This window comes from Temnothorax americanus, unplaced genomic scaffold (genome assembly GCF_048541705.1).
Source record: "Temnothorax americanus isolate GAGA-0224 unplaced genomic scaffold, ASM4854170v1 Scaffold24, whole genome shotgun sequence".
In the NCBI taxonomy this organism is placed as follows: Eukaryota; Metazoa; Arthropoda; class Insecta; order Hymenoptera; family Formicidae; genus Temnothorax; species Temnothorax americanus.
Window position 1 is genome coordinate 1,868,568 of NW_027509381.1, and position 22,780 is coordinate 1,891,347.

The following is a 22,780-nucleotide window of genomic DNA, read 5'->3' on the forward strand; positions in this document are numbered from 1 at the left end:
GGGCCTTTTTTCGCCGCGTTTTTCGTTGCTCCGGAGCCGCGCAGTATCGCTCGCGACTCGCCCTTGAGAGCAGATTCCGTACTGTCCCGCGTGAAAGAGTTCCGCGCGAGAGAGAAAGGGAAAGAGAGAAAGAGAGAGAGAGAGAGAGAGAGAGAGAGAGAGAGAGAGAGAGAGAGAGAGAGAGAGAGAGAGAGAGAGCCGCGTGTGCGTAAATCATAACCGACAAGTTCTCCGACAATGGCGACGACGCAGCTGAGTCTGGCGCCGAAGACCATCAAGTACTTGATGTTCGCTTTCAACCTGTTCTTCGTGGTAAGTGGGCAGCCGATGATCAGCTGTCGCGCGACGACGTTTTCTCTCGCGTTCCTTCTGGATGAACGTGAACGATGAGCTGGCATGGACCCGCGCGAGATTCGATTGCGCTCTGCGAGCTATCGAACCGAAATCGTATCGACACGCTTGATCAGCGCGATCGTTATGAAAGCTGACGATTACACGATCGACAGGTGTCGGAAGCCGAACAAAAGGCGTAACTTTCACGAAAGCGCGCATTTGTAAAGCCGTAAAGCGAGCATTAAATAAGGTTGATTGCAATTTTTGTCACTTTGATCACGAGAGCTAGTTGAAGTTAGCTGAAATGCAATTGAGAGAAGTTGGCTACAATTAATAAAAGTCCCTTGCAAGACTTATGTAGAAGGGGACAAAGTCGAATTTTACTTTTCAACATTAATTTCTTTTAGCCAGAATTCACGACTGTCAACAAACGCGTGTTTAAGTTAATTTCGATTAATGTTTATATATATATATCTCGTATTTATATATCTATATATAGACGTCTGTATCTCGTAGTATCGTGGACGTCAAAATTCAACAATGATCGCACTGAAGTGCGCGCATTGTTGAGATAACGTCAATATCACGTGGTTCAACAAGAATCCAGTTTTACACGTTCGATGCAGTGTAAAATGTTTTCTGCAAATATGTATTGAAGTACAGTGGAAATAATGAAATTAAAACGTGGAATTTAAATCGGATATCATTGACAAATATAAAGCATGGAGCACCCGTGTTTGCGGAATATATATATTTCATTTGTGTTAACCTTTAACATTTAGAGAGTCATGCGATCGTTTGGTTATCTCACCGAACAGATATTTCACAGCTTGGTATTCCAATAAATAAATATTACTTGGTTGAGAAATCTTGGTCAGCGCTGCATTTATCAATATTATTTCTGAAAATACGCTGCGTTTAGAAAACACAACTACCGATTCGGAGATAAGTGTTTTTGGAGAAAATGGATACAAACTGATAAAACTTAGAAGTATATTAGTTGCAAGCAATGTTACAATATCTGTAACGGTATACACAATCGTAGATTTTTCCTCAATTGATTAATATATAAACTCGTTACTACCGAAATTAAATCTATAATCCCGAGTTCTGAATGAAAATGCTGAACATCCCGTATATGGAATATTTTTATGTCCAAATATGGATTCCATTTCTTTAAATACGCGTGTGTTATAAATCTCATGTAAAATTAACGATCTCGATAAATTAAACGATTGTCGTTTATTTATTCGTCGATTCAACTAACACGTACATCGGAAAAGAGCGCAAGACCGCAGATGAATCATTGTGAGATAAATATTACCAAAAGAAATCGACCAGCGTAAGAGATAGGTGCGAGGGATGAATCCTCTTATCGCGCGGTATCTGCATGCTCCCTCGATTTTTTCGCGCGCAGCGTGACGTCAAAATCGAAAGGCCACCTGTAATCGATACGGATGAATACAATGAATATAATGAATATTAATTTTATATGCTACAGAACAGAGCAGGAGTCATCTTTTAATTTCAGTTATTTAGCTATAGTTCATAAATTAATTAGATTGTTCATGTTAAGTAACTATAATTATCACAATTAAAATAATTTTATCATTAGAAGATTCGCGTACTTGGAAATGTTATTTACGTATGTATATGCGTAGAAACTATAGCTGATGGATTCAATAATGACTAACCTGTTCTTAGAGGATTATTCAGCACAATCGAAATGCGTACTGCGTTATCGGCTTTATTAATAGACATGTGTTGTTACATTCTTGCGCGACATACGTGTTAATTTTTTACGAAAAAATTTATTTACATTAATATTTCTATCGTTTGTTTAATCTATATTGCGCAATATTGCGAGATTATTAGAATGATTATATATATATATATATATATATATATATATATATATATATATAAGTTGCGCTATTATTTTATTTATAATTAATTTAAAAAATTCTTTTGCATTTTTTCATTAAGCGTATACGTACCTATGTATGGATAATTACTTCTTACGTGATATAAGGAAGAAAAAAAAAATTCGCTGCGGACAGGATTCGAACCTGTGCGGGTAGAACCCAATGGATTTCAAGTCCATCTCCTTAACCGCTCGGACACCGCAGCAGTTGGCAACTCCTTGTTATTTGTACGATCTACTGCTCACGAACGTGAAATTCTAAAAAGTTGACGCGAACAAAGAAATAAACTTGCGCGTTTCCATCAAATCTATCGAAATGCTAATTACGTATCACATTAATTAGACGATTACGCCGTTTAAATTGATTGCACAATATTGCGAAATCATTGGTTATCGTCGTGAAATTATTATGTAACCATTACCGGTTTTCAGTGCGATCAATTCAACCTGCGGATCGTATTTTCGATCCTTTTGTCCATGGAGTTATCACGTATCGATGAATTACTTATTAGGTTACAGGAATAGTATTGCTATCGATCGGCTTGGTCATCCATGGAGTGTACCATCAATATCAACATTTCCTTGACAACAGCTTCTTCTCTGTGCCGTCTCTTCTCGTAGCCGTGGGCTCCATCATCTTCATCATCGCTTTCTTCGGGTGCTGCGGAGCCGCTCGCGAAAGCTATTGCATGACTATAACGGTAAGGCGAATGCTCATAAATACTTGGACATATATGTTTCTTTTATACACATAATATGTATACGCGTGTAAGTAAATATACACCTTTCGTAATTTAAATTTATGAAGAAAACGTAATTTTATCATAAAAAAAATTAATTATTCACTTTTCGTTCACGCGTTAAATTGCACATTTATTAACTTATTATTTTATTACTTAAAAATCGCTTACATATACACTGTTAAATCCGTAGTGTCAAATTATACTCAATTTGAGTCATTTTTAATCATTCTTATAGGTCACCACTGTTCCTACTCAATATTAATTTAACTAAACCAGAGTTAAAATAATAAATTTCGACACACATGGCAATTGGCAATTAAAAATAATAAAATATTTTTTAATTCAAAGTATTGGTTTTTAAATTTCATCCTTTACTATATTTAACAGTGTACATATGAGAATCTTTTTCAACGATGATAAAGATGTCTCATCGTTGCGTCATATGCAATTAGATCGTTTATTACTATAGAGTCGCAGTATATACGTATTTGACATTTAATTAGCCAATAATAATTGCTCAGCGGGTTAAATCAATTATAATAACAAGCTACCCAGTAAGCAAACTGTTCGCAGTACTCCGACAGATTGGCAGTAAATTCAATCGGAAATTGCTGGCAAATTGACATCAACTGTGTCTGCATTAAGCTTGTGTAGTTTTATCGACAGAGCTGATATAATCTGACAGCCAAGCACGATCTGCGTCAAACTGTAATAGCAATTGTACGTCAAAAACTGTTGGATTTTTGCCATTAATTTGCCATCACATTTTGTTGACAATATTCTTGCCGGCATTCTGCGAACAATATCGTGTATGTCAGATCCTGTAAAATCAAACTTATATAGTCTCTCTAATAAAATTTGGCCGGAAATTATTGCAGAATCTATTCTCGACAGACTTGGCTGTATAGAAATTTATCGCGTACGCGCCTTTTACAATCGCGACGAACATCTTGTTTTAAAAATACGACATTCATTCGTCGATCGTAAGTGATTTATGTCTCGTTCGATAGACCATACCTGATGGCGAAGCTCGTCACGTGTGATTGTATACTTCCGATTAAGAACGTGCCGCTGACGAGAATCAATCGCGACGTACCGCGAACAATAAAGCGCACCATTATCGTGACTCGAGAACATTCACGTTATTTTCGACGCTGTTTTCCATTTGAATTACATTCGAGATTAGAATCTGGATACGGAGCCGTCGGTTTTTTGAACCGACGAACGACGAACGCCGAACGGGAAAAAGCGCGGCCAAGTCTGTCCATCTACGTCTCCCCCTCGTTTCCATAACGTAATGGATCATATGTTTTGTGCGCGAGGTATGTAATTGACACGCGTGTGTCCTCCCCGTTCCACCTTCCACCTTCGCCGGCCCTTATTCCGGGAAAATTACTCCCCCTCGCACGCAGACGAGGGGCGTGCTTCCGGCGTTGCTTTAAAAAATTGACGCAAACGCACGGCGAGAGACTATAATAAATATTTTATACAAGCTTACAGATTATAGATTCTATGCGTGTTTCTCAGATATATTAAAAAAAATATATTAGCACCTAATGCAAAAACCTATTTACTCCGGAATAACGATCGTATACGAAAGATAATCTGTCGAAATATATGATTTGAATTCTTATAACGATGGTTTCTTTTGTTTGCAGTTCTGTACGCTACTGGTTACGATTTTCATCCTGGAGATCATAGGCGGTACGTTGGGATATGTGATGAGGGCGCAGGTTGCGACCGTTGCCAGGGAAAAGATGCTCGACACAATGCCGAAGTACAACGAAAGCAAAGAGATTCAACGCGTCTGGGACACATTACAACAAAATGTAAAACGCGCGTAATTTTATATATAATTTACCGTATTTATACGCGCGACCGCGTTATAATCTCGAAATGGCGAACCACGTGCGAGTGGTTTTGTTTTTTCCCCTTTTCCGACGGCGGCTTTGTCAGAAGTTTTTCGCGCTTCGCGCCGTGTGTCTTCCCCTGTCGTGGGAGCGACCGGGTCGTCGCGAGAATGTCGCAAACGCCAGGCGACAGGGATAATTTCAGTGCCGGGCTCTAATTCCTCGCGTGTATAATACATGCGTGTGTGGTAGCTGGCGTGCACGCCACGAGGGGGGTAGAGTAAATCGATTTTTATGTCGCCGGCTTCCTTAACCACCCTCAACGATCTACGAAACGTGCACTATATATATATATATATATATATATATATATATATATATATAATATTTATATATATAATATATATAATATTTATATAATATATATATAATTTTATTATTATATGCAACGGATAACTGTTTTGAATTGAACTTGTGCTTATAAGGCATTTTCTATTTCGATTTACATCCGAAGCATGCCTTTTTTAATTTGTACAGTACATCGTGTAACATTCTGTATTATATATACATATATGAGCGTGCCACGAAGTATTAAACACGCTTTCCACGAAATTTCCCATTATACAATTAACCGATGACTGCACATATCTGCATTTGCGCGACGTGCTAATCACGAAAATCGTTTTTTATACAGTTCGATTGCTGCGGCACGGTCAATGCCACCGACTGGACTTCCCCGCAAATGGGGAATCTGACGGGTATTCCGATGTCGTGCTGCGACAACGCGATAGGTGCTGTCGGCACGTCGAACTGCACTCCGACGTCGCCGAGTCTCCATCCCGTCGGCTGCATCGCCGCGTTCGCGAATTTCGCGGAGAAACACGCGGCAAAGATAGCAGGTGTCGGAATAGGCCTTGCTGTAATTCAGGTATCTTCATCAGTATATCACGTTTAGATTTTCCGAATATATTGCCTCGTAACGTTTCAAAGTGTTTCCAATAAACCAGACATACTCACATTTTAATGATAATAATTGACGTTTTATGTTGCAGCTGGTAGGAATCTTCTTGTCGTCCTATTTGGCAAAATCAATCAGGAATTGTTACCAGACCATGTAGAGTGCCATGCGAACATCAGAGACGCATCGGAAGCAGCATTCCTAAATGACAGCCAAGCAGGATTTCCATTAGGACACGGGACTACATGAATCTGATAATTGTCTGATAATTGATCTGATATATTATATAAACACGTTGTTTGTTTTTGTAGAAACGCGGTAAATTATTTTTGCTACATACGATGTCTCGCATCTCGCGCTATGAATATAAATCGTGTATGTTTTTAATAAAATCTTTACATTGCCAAGAGTGTTTTTGCGATAATACACGTTTATCATTTCTGGTTAAAATGTTTCGTTAATTCAATTCGTATTCTCTTTACATAAACGTGGAAGAGTAAAAGACGCGAGGAAATCTGTTTCTACATTTATCTGCGATAAATCGTTTGAAAATCGCCATTTTTTTTTCTCACAAATCTTGGCGACTTGCAAATTTCAGATAAAAAATCGGCGCGCTCGCTCGTGTTCGAAAATCACGCACACGCACACGTAGAGAGACGCGAAATTGAACTTAATCGCTCATGTATGAGTCATGCTTGCGGTTGTTTTGCCTACGTGTAAACGTAGCAACGAACGCGAATGGACGTCTCTTTACCAGGCCAGCAACTTTAAAATCTTAGCTTGATATATTCCATCTCGTATTGAAAATATATGTATAATATACATATATATATATATTTTTATATATATATATATAGATATAGATAAGAATATATATAGATATATGTATCCTTTAAAGTGCTATTTGTGCTATTTAAATATAAATGTATCGATATTCAACCCAAGACGTCCCCGTCTAGATCCTAAAAATATTGCATTTATTATCAATTAATATGACAACAGTTGTATCGAATACTTATTGAAATATTCATTGGCGTACCGGTGCGCTCTAAATTTATCGCTTCGTCATATTTTTTCTTCACGTTATCTCGTGACTTCCTTATTTCCTCCCACTCTTTTCCCTCTCTCTCTCTCTCTCTCTCACTCTCTGTCTCTGTCTCTCTCTCTCTCTCTCTCTCTCTCTCTCTCTCTCTCTCTCTCTCTCTCTCTCTCTCTCTCTCTCTCTCTCTCTCTCTTTCTTTCTTTGTTAGACCGCACGTTCTAAACAAGTCCAAATCGTTCGGCGTCGGTATCGGCGCGAGCGCGAGGCCGTGCGCGATCGTGCGTTTTCGTGGCTCGTTATCGGCCAGCAGATAACGCTGCAGGCCGACGCGACCAGCGACGCTCCAGCGTCGGCATCGGCAATCGGTGGTGTCGAGTGTCGACTGGCGAGTGCTGATTGTGCTGAAGGTGCGCGGAAACCCGCTCGCTGTGCATCTGCGCCCGGGAGGAGCCAACGCGAGGGCAAAATGGCGGCCACGCACCTAGACGTCGGCCTCCGCTGCATCAAGTACCTGCTGTGCGCGGTCAACTCCCTCTTCGTGGTCTGTACTCTATAATGCGCGAACGCGGCGTTAAAATATCTCGCGTCTCGTCTAATCGCGGAACGATATATGCATGTGCCGCGCGCTCGCCGCTCGCCCGATTCCAATTTGGGACAATCGCGGGACGAGAATTCTTCGACGTTTATTTTATCGACGACGCTCTTCGTCTTCGTTTTGACGCTATTACGTGTGTCGATCGAAGGAGAGAAAAAAAAGAAAAGAAATATACCGTGAGCTCTTCTTTTGAGAAATCGTTCGAGTGACTTTTGAGAATCTCGGGAGATGAAACGAACCGCGAAATTTGTCGCGAGGCAAAAAGCTCCGTTTTTTTCGCATAAGCCCGTCGAAAAGAGATATTCTTGGAGGACGAGATAATTGTTCGTACATTTATGACTGTTCAAATATATGGTCATCGCCAATGACTTCGCGCCGAGTCGCACGTTACCGGAGCTTAGCGGAAAATACCGTTAATGCGACGCAAGCTCGTGTGTAGGTGCAATTGCGCATCGTATAGTATAGGCCAGCAGGTGTCCAAGAGCCCAAGACCGTACATATATCGTATATTCATCATAATTATCGATTGCTATTATATACCGACCATGTAGAGTAGATGATGCTTGAATTGTACAAAGGAGGCTTCGTTCTGCGGCGAGAGTGTCTCCAATTGCTAACAATCTACTTTTTAATAAAGACAAAGGAGTTGCACACTTTGCTAAAATAAAACGAAAATCCATATAAAGAAAATGTTTTTATATTTATGTAACACGTACATTTATATAAAATTATAATTTAAAATTAATATATATATAGTTATTTAAAACTTATATATATTATGGATATATATATATGTTTTTATATATATACAATAAATATTATATATTACATTTTAAATATATATTTAACGATTTGTAGAAAACGCGAATCGATAAGTATCCGTTTCACGTTGGTTATCAGTTCTTTTCAAGATATTTGTTATCGATACAGCTGTTAGCGCGGACGTTCCGATAACATAAATGGCGATTAACGTCGAGAGAAAAAAAAAGTGACTCAGATAATTATCTTCCACGTATATGTGGCAGGTGTCTTTCTGTTCTACGTATATAACGGTTCAATTAAAAAAATGAAAAATCAATATTAAAATTATGGGCTTTATAAAAAGATTGCGGTTTAGCAACAATTGGAATATTCGAAATTATCGTATAATGGCCCACAAGCCGTAGCGGTATCAATTTTCGGCATTAAACAGTCGACTCGAGATAACGGATGTCGAATCATTTTACATTTCCGAGACAAAAAAAAGAATATATATTCTACGATGCCGTTGGAATAAAATAACGTGGACGATACTTACGAAGAGGCGAAAGGGCGGATTTCTCCGAGGTTATTATCTTTTATTACGTCCTTTGTTCTGTACGGAGAAGGCGATGTGGGCCATGAAGTTTGAGTTTCGTTGTTATACGGAGAACGGCACTTTCGAACTGCGGTCGATATCACATAGACAAGGCTATATGCACTGCTGAATTATTAGGGATGGACGGACTTGTACGACTGCACAACCCGATTAGCACAATATATGCTTCTTAATTAAACAACGGAGCAATAATATAGGAGCGAGTGTTTCTTTCACGATTCGTTATTAAGGGCTGCGCACAGTGAAAGGATTAGGGAACAGGGAAAACGGGGAATAGGGAACAGTTCAATATTGAAATTCATTAACGAATGTAATTTTATTAACACAGAATGGACGAACGGAGGAATAGCGGCTAAGGAACAGTGATGAAATTTTATTATATTTCTGTATACCATATGCACAATGAATATTGTTATGTTAATATTAAACTGTTCCCTATTCTCTGTTCCCTTCCTTTCATTGTGCGCAGCCCCTTATCGATACAAAGAATATGCTGAAGATTATCGCAAACAAATCGGCAATTACATAAAAATAGTCAATTTGGTTCAATTTGGTTCTCGGTAAAGGTGTATTGCCTGGCATGTGGAAACACTTGTGAATTATTCCCAGGCGCTTATGCAAATTTCTAGCTTCTTCCTGCGGTTAAAGGAAAACACTGCCTGTGAAAAGACAGTGATTTCCTATGCGAGACCTGCAGGCCTTGACATTCGAAATCTCGAATCGACGATATGAGAAGCCGTTTCGTTGTTCTCAAACAGACGAAACGCCGCAGTACCAGGAAAACGTTTCAAATATCTCTTGCGTCGTTCACGCGTCTACCCGCGAGGGACTTTGTGGTCGCTTATCAGTAGAGATAAACGTATTATCTTCACAATCAAAATGATGCCGGGATACATCATGGCGACTTGAATAAAACGGGGTACTTCGACACACGAGTGCAGAACGAAAAATCTTGGAAGTTATAGACCGGTGCAACGATCGTTCGCTCAGAAATCAAACAAGATCTTGTTTGATCTTTGATTTCGCTGAAGGAGCAAAAATAAGTCCACGATGTATCGTTCCTTAACAGGTCATCGATATCTTATCCGAGTGTTTATTTATTTAAGTCAAATTAAAAGTCAAATCAAATTAAGAGCTCTATCCTATCTTAATATAACATATACATATATATTTCTCGATAATCGGTCGGAATGTATTTGAAACGATTTCGCATTTTATTTCGGGTCTTCGGTGAGAAGATAGACTTATGCGGACGTGTAGAAATCACAAGAGTGCGGCTTATCGTAGGAAATGACATGGTTCGCTTTAAAGAACAAATAGAGACCGATGGCAACGTGTACATAGCGATACGCTTCACAAAAGTGCTTCATACCCTCTTTCCAGTCTAAAAAGTTTACATTCGAGCGAGGACGCATGTATTATATAACTAATGTCAGGGAAACCGCGTATTACGGAAATGATCGAAACCTCGTACTACGCGCGGTAAACGAGCATTACGTTCGGTATATTACACGGTTCACAAATCGTATGAAATACTGCATATTTAAATCGTCATTATAAGCAGAAATAATAAACAAGCTGCTAAAAAGTCACGGAACTTTAGAGTTGCAATAAGAATACAGAAATGAGGAAAAAAAATTTCTGTATAAACATGAAACGAATTAAAGGTCGGTTTTTTTTTTAATTTATAAAACAGTTTTTTTTATAAAAGCTCGCGAATTAAAATAACAAATTCTCTTAATTCAAACTTACTATTCCTTATAAAGAATAAGTTCTTAATTATTAACATTTAGTTTCTAAATAGTACTGCGTTTTTGTCTAATTAAGATATCCAATCAAATTTTCTTTTCGCTAACAAGTATCGACTTTAGATCGGTCAAATAATTCGTATAGATAAAGTTTGTATTAATGTCATTCTTCGGCATTTTGCGATTAATTATTTAATTATTTCATATATATTGAAGAGGAATGAAGATTTTTCATTAAAATTAATGATATAGCAAAAACAATAGTGTTAACTGTGTGGTTAACATAATAATAAAATTGCGATATCGTTATCATCTTATTGCAGTTGACGGGGGTGATGATAATATCGGTCGGCACGACGATTTACGCTGTTTACGAGAACTTCTCGCACTTTTTGGACGCGAGCTATTTTTCACCAGCAACCCTTTTAATCGTGGTTGGAATACTTGTCTTCATAATTGCTTTTATGGGATGTTGCGGCGCGCTTAGAGAAAGTACCTGCATGGTTCTTGTGGTAAGCCGAATATCTCTAATTTCTAATTTGTTACAAAAATTATCTTTCTGACGCTATACTACATTTTATATGCGTGTGCTTCTAGTTTGCAGTCTTGCTATCATTTGTATTGATACTGGAACTTGCCGCTGCCGTTGCCGCGTATGCCCTGCAGGACGGTATCAAGGATCTCTTAGCCGAGAAGATTAATCTAACGATGCACCAATACGAAAAGAACGAGGAAGCCAAGTTCGCGATCGATTTTATGCAGTCCAGGGTAAGATAACTGACCGCGTTCCGTAAATAAAAAACTGTAGAAAAATCCGTTGAGAGATATAGCGGCACCGGACATGTCCTACAAATAACATAACACATAACATTTTCAAGATATAGCGTATTCTTTACAGGGACAGAAGGAAGCATTTTGAAAAATAATCGATGGTATTTTTTTCTTGTTTTTACAGTTACGTTGTTGCGGGTATAATGGCTACATGGATTGGAACAACGTACCGTTCAATAATACACATATAGATGTACCTGACTCTTGCTGCGCATATCTAGTGGATGAGCTTTCGGACCGCTGTTATGGAAAATATCACGAGGGCTGTATTAGTCGGCTTTCCATTATTGTTCACCGCAGCGCGTTGTATATCGGCACGGGAGCCGTAGCGATCGCCCTTATTCAGGTTAGTAGATTCAGCTCTTTTTTTATAACTTAATTTTAATACCGATACCAATATTAAAAAGCATTTACAAGATAAAGCGCGATCTTCAAGATTAGTTTATCTACACAAATAAAATTGATAATAATCTCTAATCTCACTTATTTCTTTCTAGCTAACGGGAATTATGTTCGCGTGTATGCTTGGCCGAGCTATTAGACGTCAAAAGACAGAAAGGGAGAGGCGTCGTTGGGAATTACGGGAGAATCTAGTGAACGGTTATGAACCGTTGGGAAAGTCGGATCCTGTAACTACGTTTCCCGTAGTGTATATGTCACAAGACTATCCATTGAAAGGCGACCAAAAATCTTAATATTTCGATAAAAATCGAGTAATTTTACAAAATTGGATGTATTTTTTATTCTTGTCGAGCTCGCAAGAAGACATTTACAAAAACTGAGTACTGAGGAAGAAAGACAGAGAGATCCTATTTTTTAACAATAACAGCGTTTATGAGAATGAATATTCTGATTCTTATGTTCATTTTTATAGAGCTTAGCGAGTTATCATCAGGCAGCACAAGAGAAAACGATACTACCAAATAATTTATAGTACATAGATTTATAATATATAGATTAATATATTTTCTTAATAAGTATATACATTTATACGGACTTTGCTTTAAATAATTTGCATTTTAATAATTAAATGTCATATTATGTCATAAATTCCAATTTTATAATAGCTCGTTGAAAATATTTGTGAGAAAATAGCATTATTTTAAAATATTACACAGACTACTGCAGAAAAAGTTATTATTGTACATTATCAATGCACTGTAACGCTAAGAATAAAATATCTATTCTATTAAAATAGTATTTACATTTATCATGTCAAATATATCCTTGATTATCAATTTTTTAATAAATAAATGTGACAATTATTTAAATTTGTTTCATAACATCACCAGAAGAGTGAAGCTTGCCTCAAAATCTCAGAAGCTTCTTCTTGATGTTCTCCATTTTCGAGGTACGGAGGCGTTAGTTCGCGATAGGCAAGGCAAACGCGTCTCGATGTGACGTCCTGTCGAAACACAGAGTGTTCCCATTTGTATCTATCAAACAAAAATCGTATAATTAATAATATTAATTTCGACTTTTCTAATATTTATAAGCAGAATATTATACCTTGCTGGGCCATATAAGACCATGAGTGATCTTGCAGGCATCGGCAATCGTATTACCACGTTGTTATCGATATCTACAGATCGCGTATCATCACACATATCTTTCTTTAGAATGGAATCATAATTTGGAACGCAGTCTAAATTATATCGCGTTATTGGACCACGATAAGGAGTCATGGTCAAAACAGAATCACCGAGAACGTTCACGGTTACTATACGTTCTCCCCAGATCCAGCAATCGTCCACGTGGGGATCGATAGAAGCGCCTCGTTCAGGATCATACTCAAGCGAACACTGCTCAACAGTTTGAAAACCGTGTAACAACGGTATTTTCTCAAATTTTCTCTGTACAAACTGTGTTGTTTTGGGAAAACCATTAAATGATCCTAATTGCAGTTTCCGCTTTTTGAAGTTACATTTTGGTCCAAAATTCTATAAAAATTCAAACATTTTAGTTTAAAAAATATATAAATATTTTTCTAAATTTTTTTTCTAAATGCTTCAATATTATACCTGTTTTCTTCTACCGCTTTGTGAAGCTTGCCAAGGGAGATCATCGAGCGCTTTCATGAGCTCTTCGGCCTCATCTCCTTTTAAAAAATCTAGCTGGGACATACATATTATACACACATATATAGTATAATGTTAACTATATATTATAAAAGATATATTGTAAAATACAGTAATCATATTACCTTGATGTAAACACCAGGATAATCAATTAAGTTCCCATCGTGATAAGGATGTTTCTTGTATTCATTTATATCCCATCCAGGTGATAATTTATCACAATATGGACAATAAACGTAACTTTTGCTTTTCTGTAAGATTACATACAATAAATATCTTAAACAAGTTAAGATATCAGGGACTAAACAATTATAACAAATGAAAAATTCAAGGCCAATAACGATCAATGCAATAGACGTCAAAATTATATATATATATAATAAAGAGTTTAATCTCTCACGAATAGAAAATAACGTAGGGACGTTTCGAACTCTACAGAGTCTTCCTCAGCCAATTCAAGGATATAATAAATTAAATGAATAAAAGTCAGTGACATAATACGGAGAATAATAAAATAAAAACGCCGAGAGTCTATCAAACGTCGATGACGATCCACAAAGTCAAAAGGAGTCACATCATGCGTGAAAGCGGTAAATCTTTAACAATAAGTAGATCAGACGTTAAAAAATTATTTGTAAAAATATAGTCAAAACTTAAAATAATTAATGAATCAAAGTCATCGTGGGTAGAATGATTGATTCCTCGTTTGATGGCGGGAATGAACAGAGTCAGTATGACTAAACAATAAAGTTTCATAAAGTGTAATTATTGTATAAAAATAGTACACGCGAATATCTGTGAATATACTCTTTTTCTTAATTTCAGTCAGCGCTACAAAAGTTTATGTTCTCTCAGATACATAGGAGGGCAGTACCAGGGCAAAATAAGAAAAGTGCTTCATCTTTTCACACAAGCAACTGTAAACTGGTTTTTCTGATATTTTAGCCAGCTAGGAGCCAAATTCAACCGATAGACTAATTACGATAGATAGCAGAAAAGGCAGCACCTGGGTGGTGAAATTCTCAGGTATATAAATTTTTAAAACTATTTTTCAGAAAAGAAAATTCGTGTAATATGACGACATGTTATAAAATTTAGAAATGAAGGGCTTTTTTCAAAGGGTTTGCTGCTTATACCTCCCCGTTTTAGCATATATACTTTTAGAATAAAAAAGATCAATAGTATCAATTCTAATATTTTAATTTTGCTTTCTATTTGAAAATTGCAAATATTCAAATAATTCTTCATCATCCTGTGGATGGAAATACATGGATATAAAATCATAGAATGACCCTCGAGAATTAAAAATAAGAGAGAAAAAAGGGCTATTAGGGTCGGACGCGGTTCTTCGTGCGTGGAATCAATTTATTCGTTTTCTCGAAGTACATTGAAAATATTTTCAACGTACTTCAAGAAGACGAATAAACTGATTCCACGCACGAAGAACATGGAGATATGGTGTGAAAATAACCTTTATAAGATTATCAATAGTAAGACTGTAATAAGCTTTAATGAAGCAGTATAGCGTACAATAGAAATATCAAACGTTAAAAATGATTTTGCCCGCGGGCACTAATTATAGCTACATCTCTGACCAACATATCATCAGTTATCAAGAGTCACCAATTGAAAGATATATATACGTGTTAATAAGATGATTTGGGAAATTCCTAGAATTAACGTATTTTGTCGCGATTGTGTTGTTGCGTCCTCGACTTTCGGGAAAAGAATTTCGCAATTAATCGCGGGAAATACCGATGTTACGAGGGAGATATATAAGCGTTTGGGATAAGATTAGTCTTTATCCCGCGTCTCCTATCGATTATTCAGTTACTTGACACAAAACTTTTATACCCTTTTCCTTGAACTTTCTCTTCCCAAATTGTGTGTAATGCGTCATTATAAGTGTCCACATCAGTGGTAAACGCGGGTGTCACCAATTAAATTACCCCTGCGGGTCGATATCACCAGTATCATTGATAGGTTAAGGTACTCCCTTGCCTTACCCGCAACTCGTTCCTCAGATCCGGCTTCGAGATCTCGTATTCGGTCTCGCAAATCAAGCAAGAACGTATCCCTTTGCAACCGCATGGTCGCACGGTCTCCATTTCCGCACCCGTTCCCTTTTTCCTTCGATATCAAAGAAAAACACTGGGCAAGATCACAGCTGACTATACAGACTACAGTGTCGGCGAACATGCCGGAGCGGAAAGTCGATTCTCGAAAGCACGACAACCACGACGAGTTATCGTCTCCGTCGATATATCGACTCGACGAAAGAATGTTTTTTTTTCCTCCGTTAGATCAATTCAAGAAATTGCTCGTCATTTTAATTAATCTCTAACATAGAAAGCGAGAGATATAATGATGTTTATAATAAAGATCGCTAATACAATTATTAATAAATAATTCGCTTATTCGATAATACAAGCAATAAATTCGTATTTCAATTTTTTTCCCTTCCCCTTCCCCTAGCTCTCCTTGCTACGATAAAAAATTTTGTATAGACGAACCGATAATTTCAATAACAATTGATTATTTTATCGCAGGTCGCAACCCCAAGATACTGGCTGGCGTTAATGTATTTCCGTCGACGTTTCTCTCGTGCAGTCATCGTCGTTTTGCGCTGTGCGAGGATGATATCGATGAGAATCTGCGTCGTGCTTTTGCTGGCGCTTCCTGCCAGTTTCGCTGGCAAGTATCTTTCTAAATTCTTAATTGATCATCTCGTTATTTGAAATTGTTTGCGGAATGTACTCTGTTTACTTCCCTATCGCTGCATATTAATTAAGAATTTTTTATCCTTTTTGTAAAAGAAAAATATTTCAGCAAACAGAAAACAAAATAATAGATTCTTCATATATTCCATACTTTTCCAAGACAAAAGAACACACAGGAATGATTTATTATACAATTAAAAATATATTTATATTATATTCGTATTATATATATATGTGTGTGTGTGTGAAATTAAAGATATATACTGCTGTAAAAAAATGTGAGTCTTTTTTTAAATTGTTTTATATTTCCTTATTAATCAAATAAACAAAACAAAGTTTTTGTTTTTACACCGGAAGAAATTTGAGTTTTCTTTGGCTTTAAGAATTCTCTTCTCCAGCCAACAAATCTTTAACATTACAATTAATTAAGATTATTTTGGATTGAATATTTTAGTAGAGCCAGCACAGGTCAATTGTCCGAATATCATCAACAGGAGCCAATGGACCACTGTCCCCGCTACACATGTCAATTATTTAATAGTACCGATACCTTACGTGACAATACATCATACAGTTACTCCGGAATGTAATTCGCGCGAGACGTGCTCAAGTCGCGTCAACAACATTCGCGAGTATCATATGGACGTATATGAATGGGACGACATCGGTTACTCGTAAGCCATTCGTTTATCTCGATTACGGAGATTTTTAATATTAATAATATATGTAAAAGATACGCTATATTATTTAACAATTGCTTTTGTTTCTAAAGATTCCTGATTGGCGGAGATGGAAATGTATACGAGGGATGCGGATGGACACACGAAGGAGCACATACGTACGGATACAATAAAAAATCTGTCGGTATAGCTTTCATTGGGAATTTTGAGCGTAAGTGTTAACCGCGATGAATCGTACGAAGCACTCTATGTCTGTATCACAATTATTCCCCGTCAGCGATATTAATCATCAATATATCTATATTTTTTTGCGTATTGAAAATTTTGCTCTATTCTGGCTCTTTTCTTTTAGACAAAAATGCTAGCCAGATCATGTTAAACGCCGCACACCAATTAATCAACTGTGGAAAATCCCAAGGTACTCTTCGAAACGATGTACGCGTGCTCGGTGCACGACAGGTAATTCAAACAGTCAGTCCTGGAAAGGACCTCTACGTCCAAATTCAAAGTTGGCCCGAATGGAGTAGCGAGGTTTAGACGAGCGTTTTGAAAGCGGACACCCTCGACAAAATAGAAATGTCTAATCCCGTTTCGTAACGAACAGGATAGTTTATCTTAATTTAATTGTTCAATTCGTAATCCTTAACTTAAAAGTCGTGACGCAGAATCTATTCTCTATTTCTATGACGGAGCTTGAGCCTTTTTAACAAGATTTTGGGGGGAATTTCGCTGTTCTTGTCCCGTGTATAGCATCGTTGCAACCCATTGGCAAATCTAACGAAAAGCATGACGAATGTATAAAGACCGTAAGAAATATACGTCAATGTTCGAGGTAATAGTTTGTGTTTTATTATATTACCTTTCTAGCGAGAAGTCCAGCTCCTGATCTAATATAAAAAGAAAGTTCTTAACATACGTTTTTTTTTTAACGCATTAACATTTCAGAAGAACGCATGTAGACGGCGCGGAAATAAATCGTGGAGATTGTGACGAATTTGGGGAGATGGAACGGTGTGACGTCGCAAACGTATATCAATACTATTCAAGTTTCATTCATTTTTTTTTTTTTTCGATTATTAGGAGAGATCACGTAATTGCTAATATACAAATGATACATTATCACCGAGAGTTCTCTTACACAGAATAAATATATTGCGCATATTAGCGGGTTTTTTTCAAGAATGACGCAATCGAGCCGTGCTTAAGTTTTTTTTCTTTTTAATCATAGTTATTATTATCGTTAATATCCATATAATTATCAATAACTACAGTAAAACACAAAACAAAAAAGGATATAGTGATATCTGTACATTCTCCTTAAATGATTAACGTAAACATTTTTTTGTATACCTTGTAGCCTACAAATAGGAAGAAACTAAATCATAATATTCACAGATATTTTACAAGATAGACGAGGCCCGCCGACGGGCGCACGCGTCGCGCAACAATGGCACAGGAAACATAATGATCCTGCGCCCGCACACTATATATGACTGGATGCAGAAGAAAGAGCGAAGGGGGAAAACACAGCGCTGTCGTGAAAATAAACGAGACGTCGCGCGACACACGTGCACACGTTCGTGCCTTATGTACTTATTCATATTTACTATTCTATATACGCGTTTCTTGTATTTTTTTTTTATCACCTTGCTCGCTCAATTATACCTCTACACTGTACATATCCACAACGCATCTTTTACACTGTACATGCACACGCTCCGCGAGTATCCGCGCTGCCTTAAAGTAATTGTAAATCGCAGGGATGGACAAAACACGGTGATGATCACGATGTGGTTTATCGCCCAAAAATAAAATCAAACAAATTCGTCGAATCGTCAGTCGTTTCTAAAATTAATAGCCGGAACGATGAGATAGAAAAATAAAATGAACGATCGAGTTTCTCGCTCTAGCCTTGCAGTTATATCCGCTACTTTCGTAAACGATACGCGATACTATAATTGTGTACGCGAAAGAATTATAAATACCCAAATAATGTAACATACCCAAATAATGTAACATCCGAATTATCCACAATAATTATTACCCGATTACTCAAATGCAGATTGTTTTGAGGAAGTTTTTCAAAACTGCTTTCGAAGTTTGATTAATCGGAATAGTAAATTAATCGAATCGGTAAATTAATTATCCGGAATGTCCGCAAAAGCCAGATCGCATTTATAACTTTAATACGTATCGTTTTCTAAGAAAATGTTAAAAAAAAAAAAGATTAATTTTTTTCGCTCCGAAGAAAGATAAAGTATCTTAAATAAAAATACTTATGATTTTTAAAGTGCTCTCGCAAAGCGAACGGATGCGCGTTTCGTCCATCCCTGATACTTTTGCATAAAGATTACTCTCTAGAGGCATGCGCCCTACGCGCAGCAGCATAATATCGTAAATATATATAAGTTCCTTAATTTACTTAAAATGTTTTTTTGACGGCTTGGTGTGATATAGTGTAATCTCTGGTCTATACACATAAGCGCATTTATTATCTCGGACACGAATGCTAAAGAGTCTATGAGTCGTCGAACGACGGAATCGAGGGATGGGGGTGTAAAGATAGGTGTACACTGCACGTGCAAACGAACAATGAAACGAACAGGGAACGCGAATCGAACGCTCTAACGCACTCGTGTATCACTCGCATTCGCTGCTCATTTATTCGTTCCGCTCGGGTATATCTATCTCTTGTAGGATGGAAATGTGTGTGTGATATGGGGCGGCGTCAATGGTCAATGAGATCGGTCATACTATTTCTCTCAGTATGACAAATAAGCCCCAATCGTCTTTAAATGTGCAGATTGGTATGCCCTAGCTAGCCTGCTGTAATAACGTTAATAATAATTAATAGCAGCGATAATAGTAGTGGTAGAATAGTAGTAGTAATAGTAAGTAGTAGAGTAGTGGTAATAGTATAGTAGTAATAATAGTAATAGCAGTGGTAATAGAGAGTACTTGTAATAATAATATTAATAATAATAATAATAATAATAATAACAGTAATAAGGATAGGTAAAGATCAGTATTACCAGGGTCACTTATGGAAATAAATTAAACGAAATACGATTCTCTGTTATGTGAGAAGACCGTCTAATTTATTTCATTCGCAATGTACCAAATGTTTCACTTCTGCGTTGCGTGTGTGTATGTGTATATGTGTGTGTTAGTTATTGTACCGACACTGGCAACACTGAAAACACTGGTGATAATATTAATAATAATCATAATAATCATAATAATAAAGAATAAGTAGTAACGTTAAAAATCTTTTTATAAGACGTATGACGCGCTAAGAGTATGCTAAGAGTAATAATAATAATAATTCACAAATTCGCATCCTGCTCCGGGTAATTATGATACATTATGCTCGCAAATGGATAGATCCACGAATAGATCGGAAATCCTACTCGGGTAGCCCAACTTTTTTCGTTTCTCTGTGCTAGATGTCTAACATTGTAATTTACATTTATAATTCGACACGATCGACGGCGGCAGCAGCAACGGGCAGCAGCAAACTATCAATTACAGTAATATAATACATAGTTTATTTATATAGAGCAGTATTATACAAAAACACATCACATACCGCGCGGACCATTAGTCGGGCATCCCCTTATATATGTTTTTACTTTTTTGTCACCTTCCTCTCTCCTTCCTTATACGCAATTATGTTATCGTTAAATACTTAAAATCACAGTAGTTATGCCCTCGGTGGCTCGCTCATATAATTTACACAATTTTATCATTAACGCCTAGACCTCGCTTAAAATAACTCATGTGTAATAGTTGACGAGTGTACGTTAAGGTTCTCCTATTCGTTATTATGCTTCGCAGTCCACTTGTCCATCTAGAGCAACGGATTATTATTGTTCCCTCTACGGGAAGGACGAGCGTAAGTAAGGGGGAAGGGGGCGTCGGGTGTGACGAATCGAAGGTCTTTGTCTTGAGGGCTGGGGTTGTGCCTGACCCGCTTGTCAGAAAGACCAAGAGTGACGTCGGTCGATCCCACAAACGGTTGTCAATGATTGACGCGAGTCACAAGCCGTCCGAGAGAAAGAAGGAGAAAGAAAAAAGGGACAAGAGAACGAAACGAGCTTGCCCGCGCGAAATTCATCGAAGAGAGGCACGCACGATGATAACCAGGTGCTAACCTCGCTTCACTGCACAACCTCGTGCCTCGCTCTTTAGGCCTACGATCTAAAAGATCGGCTTACCGCCGGGTTCCGTTTGATTGTCACTGATACAACTCCAGACAAGGAGCTCTTCCTCTTGAATGCATCTCTCATTTTGTCGCACAACTATGCGTGTCAGGCGGGGGACACTCCAGGTTTCATACCACGTGCGAAGCGTCCTGCGGTGCGCGAAGGCGAGAGATATGGACAGATCATAATCCAGTAGGTCACTGATCGGCCTCAAACCGTGGCGATGACGATTAGTAAGTGAGCGATTTTTGCGACTCGGTGATGTAGGTCCGGTGCAATTCTTGCCAAAGTTTCACGCGCGAAATCACAAGACGGGAAAATGTGAACTACATACGCCGCCTAAAATACCAAGATAATTGGTAACATAAAAATTTAATTCGCGCATTGTCATTAAAACCGAGAGGATAATTAAGAGACTAAAACTGAGGATAACGTGGAGAATAAAAATAACTGATGTGTAATAAAATTGTTAAACTTGATGGGTCTTCCATCTGAATCACGCATATATTGCGGGATAACAATTTTATTATACCTGTTGCGATCCAGGTGCAGCAATGTTTACGATTCCAGCAGCTTGCTTTTGTTGAAGATACATGATAAATCCTGTTTGGAGATTTTTGCTTTGTTGCAGTACGTCCACTTCGTCACGGCCACAAGGTAGTGCCAACAGCATGCAGTGTTCATCTTCAGTCTGAAGAGCATCAAATGACATTATTATATAAAAAAAATAGTTTACCTCATTTAAAATTCATTTATATGCAGATCATCTTTTTAGTATTTTCTAAAAAAATCCATACAAAGTTTTTAAGATAAAAATTAAATTGTTTTTAAATACACATAAATTTAGGATTTATGACATTCTAGTATCGAGAGACTGCAATATACATACTTGCATCTTTCTTGCTACGCCTTCGACTTGAGTTTGCTCCAATCTCATCCTTTGCGCTATTCTCAACGGCGGGGTGGAGCCATCGCTGTTACACGGCAGACTGTCTCTGGCCACTCTGGGATTGCCAAAGACAAAGTGCATCTGTACCGCTGCCTGATCGTTCTTAAGAGCTAATAAGCCTTGCCACATAACCGGATGACGTTGGAGTAGCATTTGAAACGAGTCCGCTTGTGGTGGCACCTGAGACGCGTAAAGCGGCGGAGTGACGACCTGATGTTTCCTACATCGATCCGGCGTAGGAGCTCTACCCATCTCAGGTGGAGCCTCGCTGGCAGCCATGGGATATTGAGAGTGCAAATGGGCGGGCGGTGGTTCATAGAAATTCGGTCTAGCGCCAGCTGGTGCACCGGATAACGATGGATTATTTCCTGTGTTATATTGCGGTGGAGGCGGTGGCAATGGTCTCATTGCCCCGTGTATCATATAGACTTGAGCAATTTGCGGACTATCAGTAGTACGATCCTGAGGCGTCCTCGTGCCACGTCTCAATTCTAGAGGAGGACTGTGACTGTCCTCTATGCCGGGCTCGAGTTTCGGGTCCAAAGGTAAGTGCGGAGATCTTGTTCCTGGAATGTGATAAGCTATGCGAGGAGCCGTTAACGCTTCCTGTTGCGCGCGGAGATACTGATACTGGAACATCGGAGAATGCAAGTAATGGTCACGAGCCAGTTCTCCGTAATGGTTGACGACTTCACTCTGAAATAAAATTATTTACATGATTATTTATATCAAAATGTCATTTTTACGCTTTAACTTACTAATAGATA

General features: G+C 37.9%; 4 protein-coding genes, 1 long non-coding RNA gene and 1 other non-coding gene across 10 annotated transcripts in view; 2 read left to right on the top strand and 4 right to left on the bottom strand.

Annotated features, from left to right (window-relative positions):
• The first annotated feature begins 30 nt into the window (after window positions 1-30).
• On the top strand, window positions 31-12,591 carry LOC143898817 (uncharacterized). Its single transcript, XM_077408559.1, has 8 exons — window positions 31-312; window positions 2,770-2,958; window positions 4,659-4,829; window positions 5,545-5,778; window positions 10,874-11,062; window positions 11,148-11,318; window positions 11,506-11,727; window positions 11,879-12,591. The coding sequence occupies exons 1-8, from the start codon at window positions 238-240 to the stop codon at window positions 12,074-12,076; spliced, it is 1,449 nt and encodes a 482-aa protein (XP_077264685.1). The 5' UTR covers window positions 31-237; the 3' UTR covers window positions 12,077-12,591.
• Window positions 1,260-2,810, bottom strand: LOC143898820 (uncharacterized). The gene is made up of 3 exons (XR_013257303.1): window positions 2,680-2,810; window positions 2,331-2,515; window positions 1,260-1,775 (listed from the first exon to the last, which is right to left on the bottom strand). It is a non-coding gene; the product is annotated as an uncharacterized LOC143898820 (long non-coding RNA).
• Trnas-uga (transfer RNA serine (anticodon UGA)) lies at window positions 2,382-2,463 on the bottom strand. Its single transcript has one exon. It is a non-coding gene; the product is annotated as a tRNA-Ser (tRNA).
• On the bottom strand, window positions 12,235-15,685 carry LOC143898808 (alpha-ketoglutarate-dependent dioxygenase alkB homolog 4). Its single transcript, XM_077408540.1, has 5 exons — window positions 15,466-15,685; window positions 13,585-13,710; window positions 13,403-13,495; window positions 12,891-13,321; window positions 12,235-12,817 (listed from the first exon to the last, which is right to left on the bottom strand). Exons 1-5 carry the CDS (start codon window positions 15,565-15,567, stop codon window positions 12,667-12,669), a joined length of 903 nt encoding a protein of 300 aa, XP_077264666.1. The 5' UTR covers window positions 15,568-15,685; the 3' UTR covers window positions 12,235-12,666.
• A 308-nt stretch (window positions 15,686-15,993) lies between these two features.
• Window positions 15,994-17,695, top strand: Pgrp-s3 (peptidoglycan recognition protein S3). Of its 2 annotated transcripts, none has more exons than XM_077408555.1 (4): window positions 15,994-16,153; window positions 16,634-16,853; window positions 16,952-17,070; window positions 17,212-17,695. In XM_077408555.1, the coding sequence occupies exons 1-4, from the start codon at window positions 16,039-16,041 to the stop codon at window positions 17,394-17,396; spliced, it is 639 nt and encodes a 212-aa protein (XP_077264681.1). In that variant the 5' UTR covers window positions 15,994-16,038; the 3' UTR covers window positions 17,397-17,695. The 2 variants fall into 2 exon arrangements, with proteins under 2 accessions (XP_077264681.1, XP_077264682.1); XM_077408556.1 differs by having other exon boundaries at window positions 15,998-16,153; window positions 16,637-16,853.
• Window positions 17,696-19,806: 2,111 nt separating this feature from the next.
• The window catches only part of LOC143898799 (uncharacterized), a 91,699-nt gene continuing 88,725 nt past the window's right edge, over window positions 19,807-22,780 (bottom strand). For all 4 annotated transcript variants that reach the window (XM_077408523.1, XM_077408522.1, XM_077408524.1 and 1 more), the window contains exons 11-13: window positions 21,954-22,709; window positions 21,597-21,755; window positions 19,807-21,403 (exon numbers count right to left, since the gene is read on the bottom strand). In XM_077408523.1, the coding sequence (XP_077264649.1) occupies window positions 21,275-21,403; window positions 21,597-21,755; window positions 21,954-22,709 (1,044 nt within the window). In that variant the 3' untranslated portion in view covers window positions 19,807-21,274. The remainder of the gene's footprint in view (window positions 21,404-21,596; window positions 21,756-21,953; window positions 22,710-22,780) is intronic.

What these genes read in the sequence shown, in the direction of transcription:
- Pgrp-s3 (XM_077408555.1), top strand. Translation starts at nt 16,039, where the DNA reads ATGTATTTCCGTCGACGTTTCTCTCGTGCAGTCATCGTCGTTTTGCGC. An exon ending in GCTTCCTGCCAGTTTCGCTG is followed by an intron (nt 16,154 to 16,633) that starts GCAAGTATCTTT and finishes TGAATATTTTAG; the next exon opens with TAGAGCCAGCACAGGTCAAT. An exon ending in TTTCATTGGGAATTTTGAGC is followed by an intron (nt 17,071 to 17,211) that starts GTAAGTGTTAAC and finishes CTTTTCTTTTAG; the next exon opens with ACAAAAATGCTAGCCAGATC.
- LOC143898817 (XM_077408559.1), top strand. Translation starts at nt 238, where the DNA reads ATGGCGACGACGCAGCTGAGTCTGGCGCCGAAGACCATCAAGTACTTG. An exon ending in GGGACACATTACAACAAAAT is followed by an intron (nt 4,830 to 5,544) that starts GTAAAACGCGCG and finishes TTTTTTATACAG; the next exon opens with TTCGATTGCTGCGGCACGGT. An exon ending in TAGCGATCGCCCTTATTCAG is followed by an intron (nt 11,728 to 11,878) that starts GTTAGTAGATTC and finishes ATTTCTTTCTAG; the next exon opens with CTAACGGGAATTATGTTCGC.
- LOC143898808 (XM_077408540.1), bottom strand. Translation starts at nt 15,567, where the DNA reads ATGGAGACCGTGCGACCATGCGGTTGCAAAGGGATACGTTCTTGCTTG. An exon ending in ATCTGAGGAACGAGTTGCGG is followed by an intron (nt 13,711 to 15,465) that starts GTAAGGCAAGGG and finishes GTAATCTTACAG; the next exon opens with AAAAGCAAAAGTTACGTTTA. An exon ending in GTCTTATATGGCCCAGCAAG is followed by an intron (nt 12,818 to 12,890) that starts GTATAATATTCT and finishes TTTGTTTGATAG; the next exon opens with ATACAAATGGGAACACTCTG.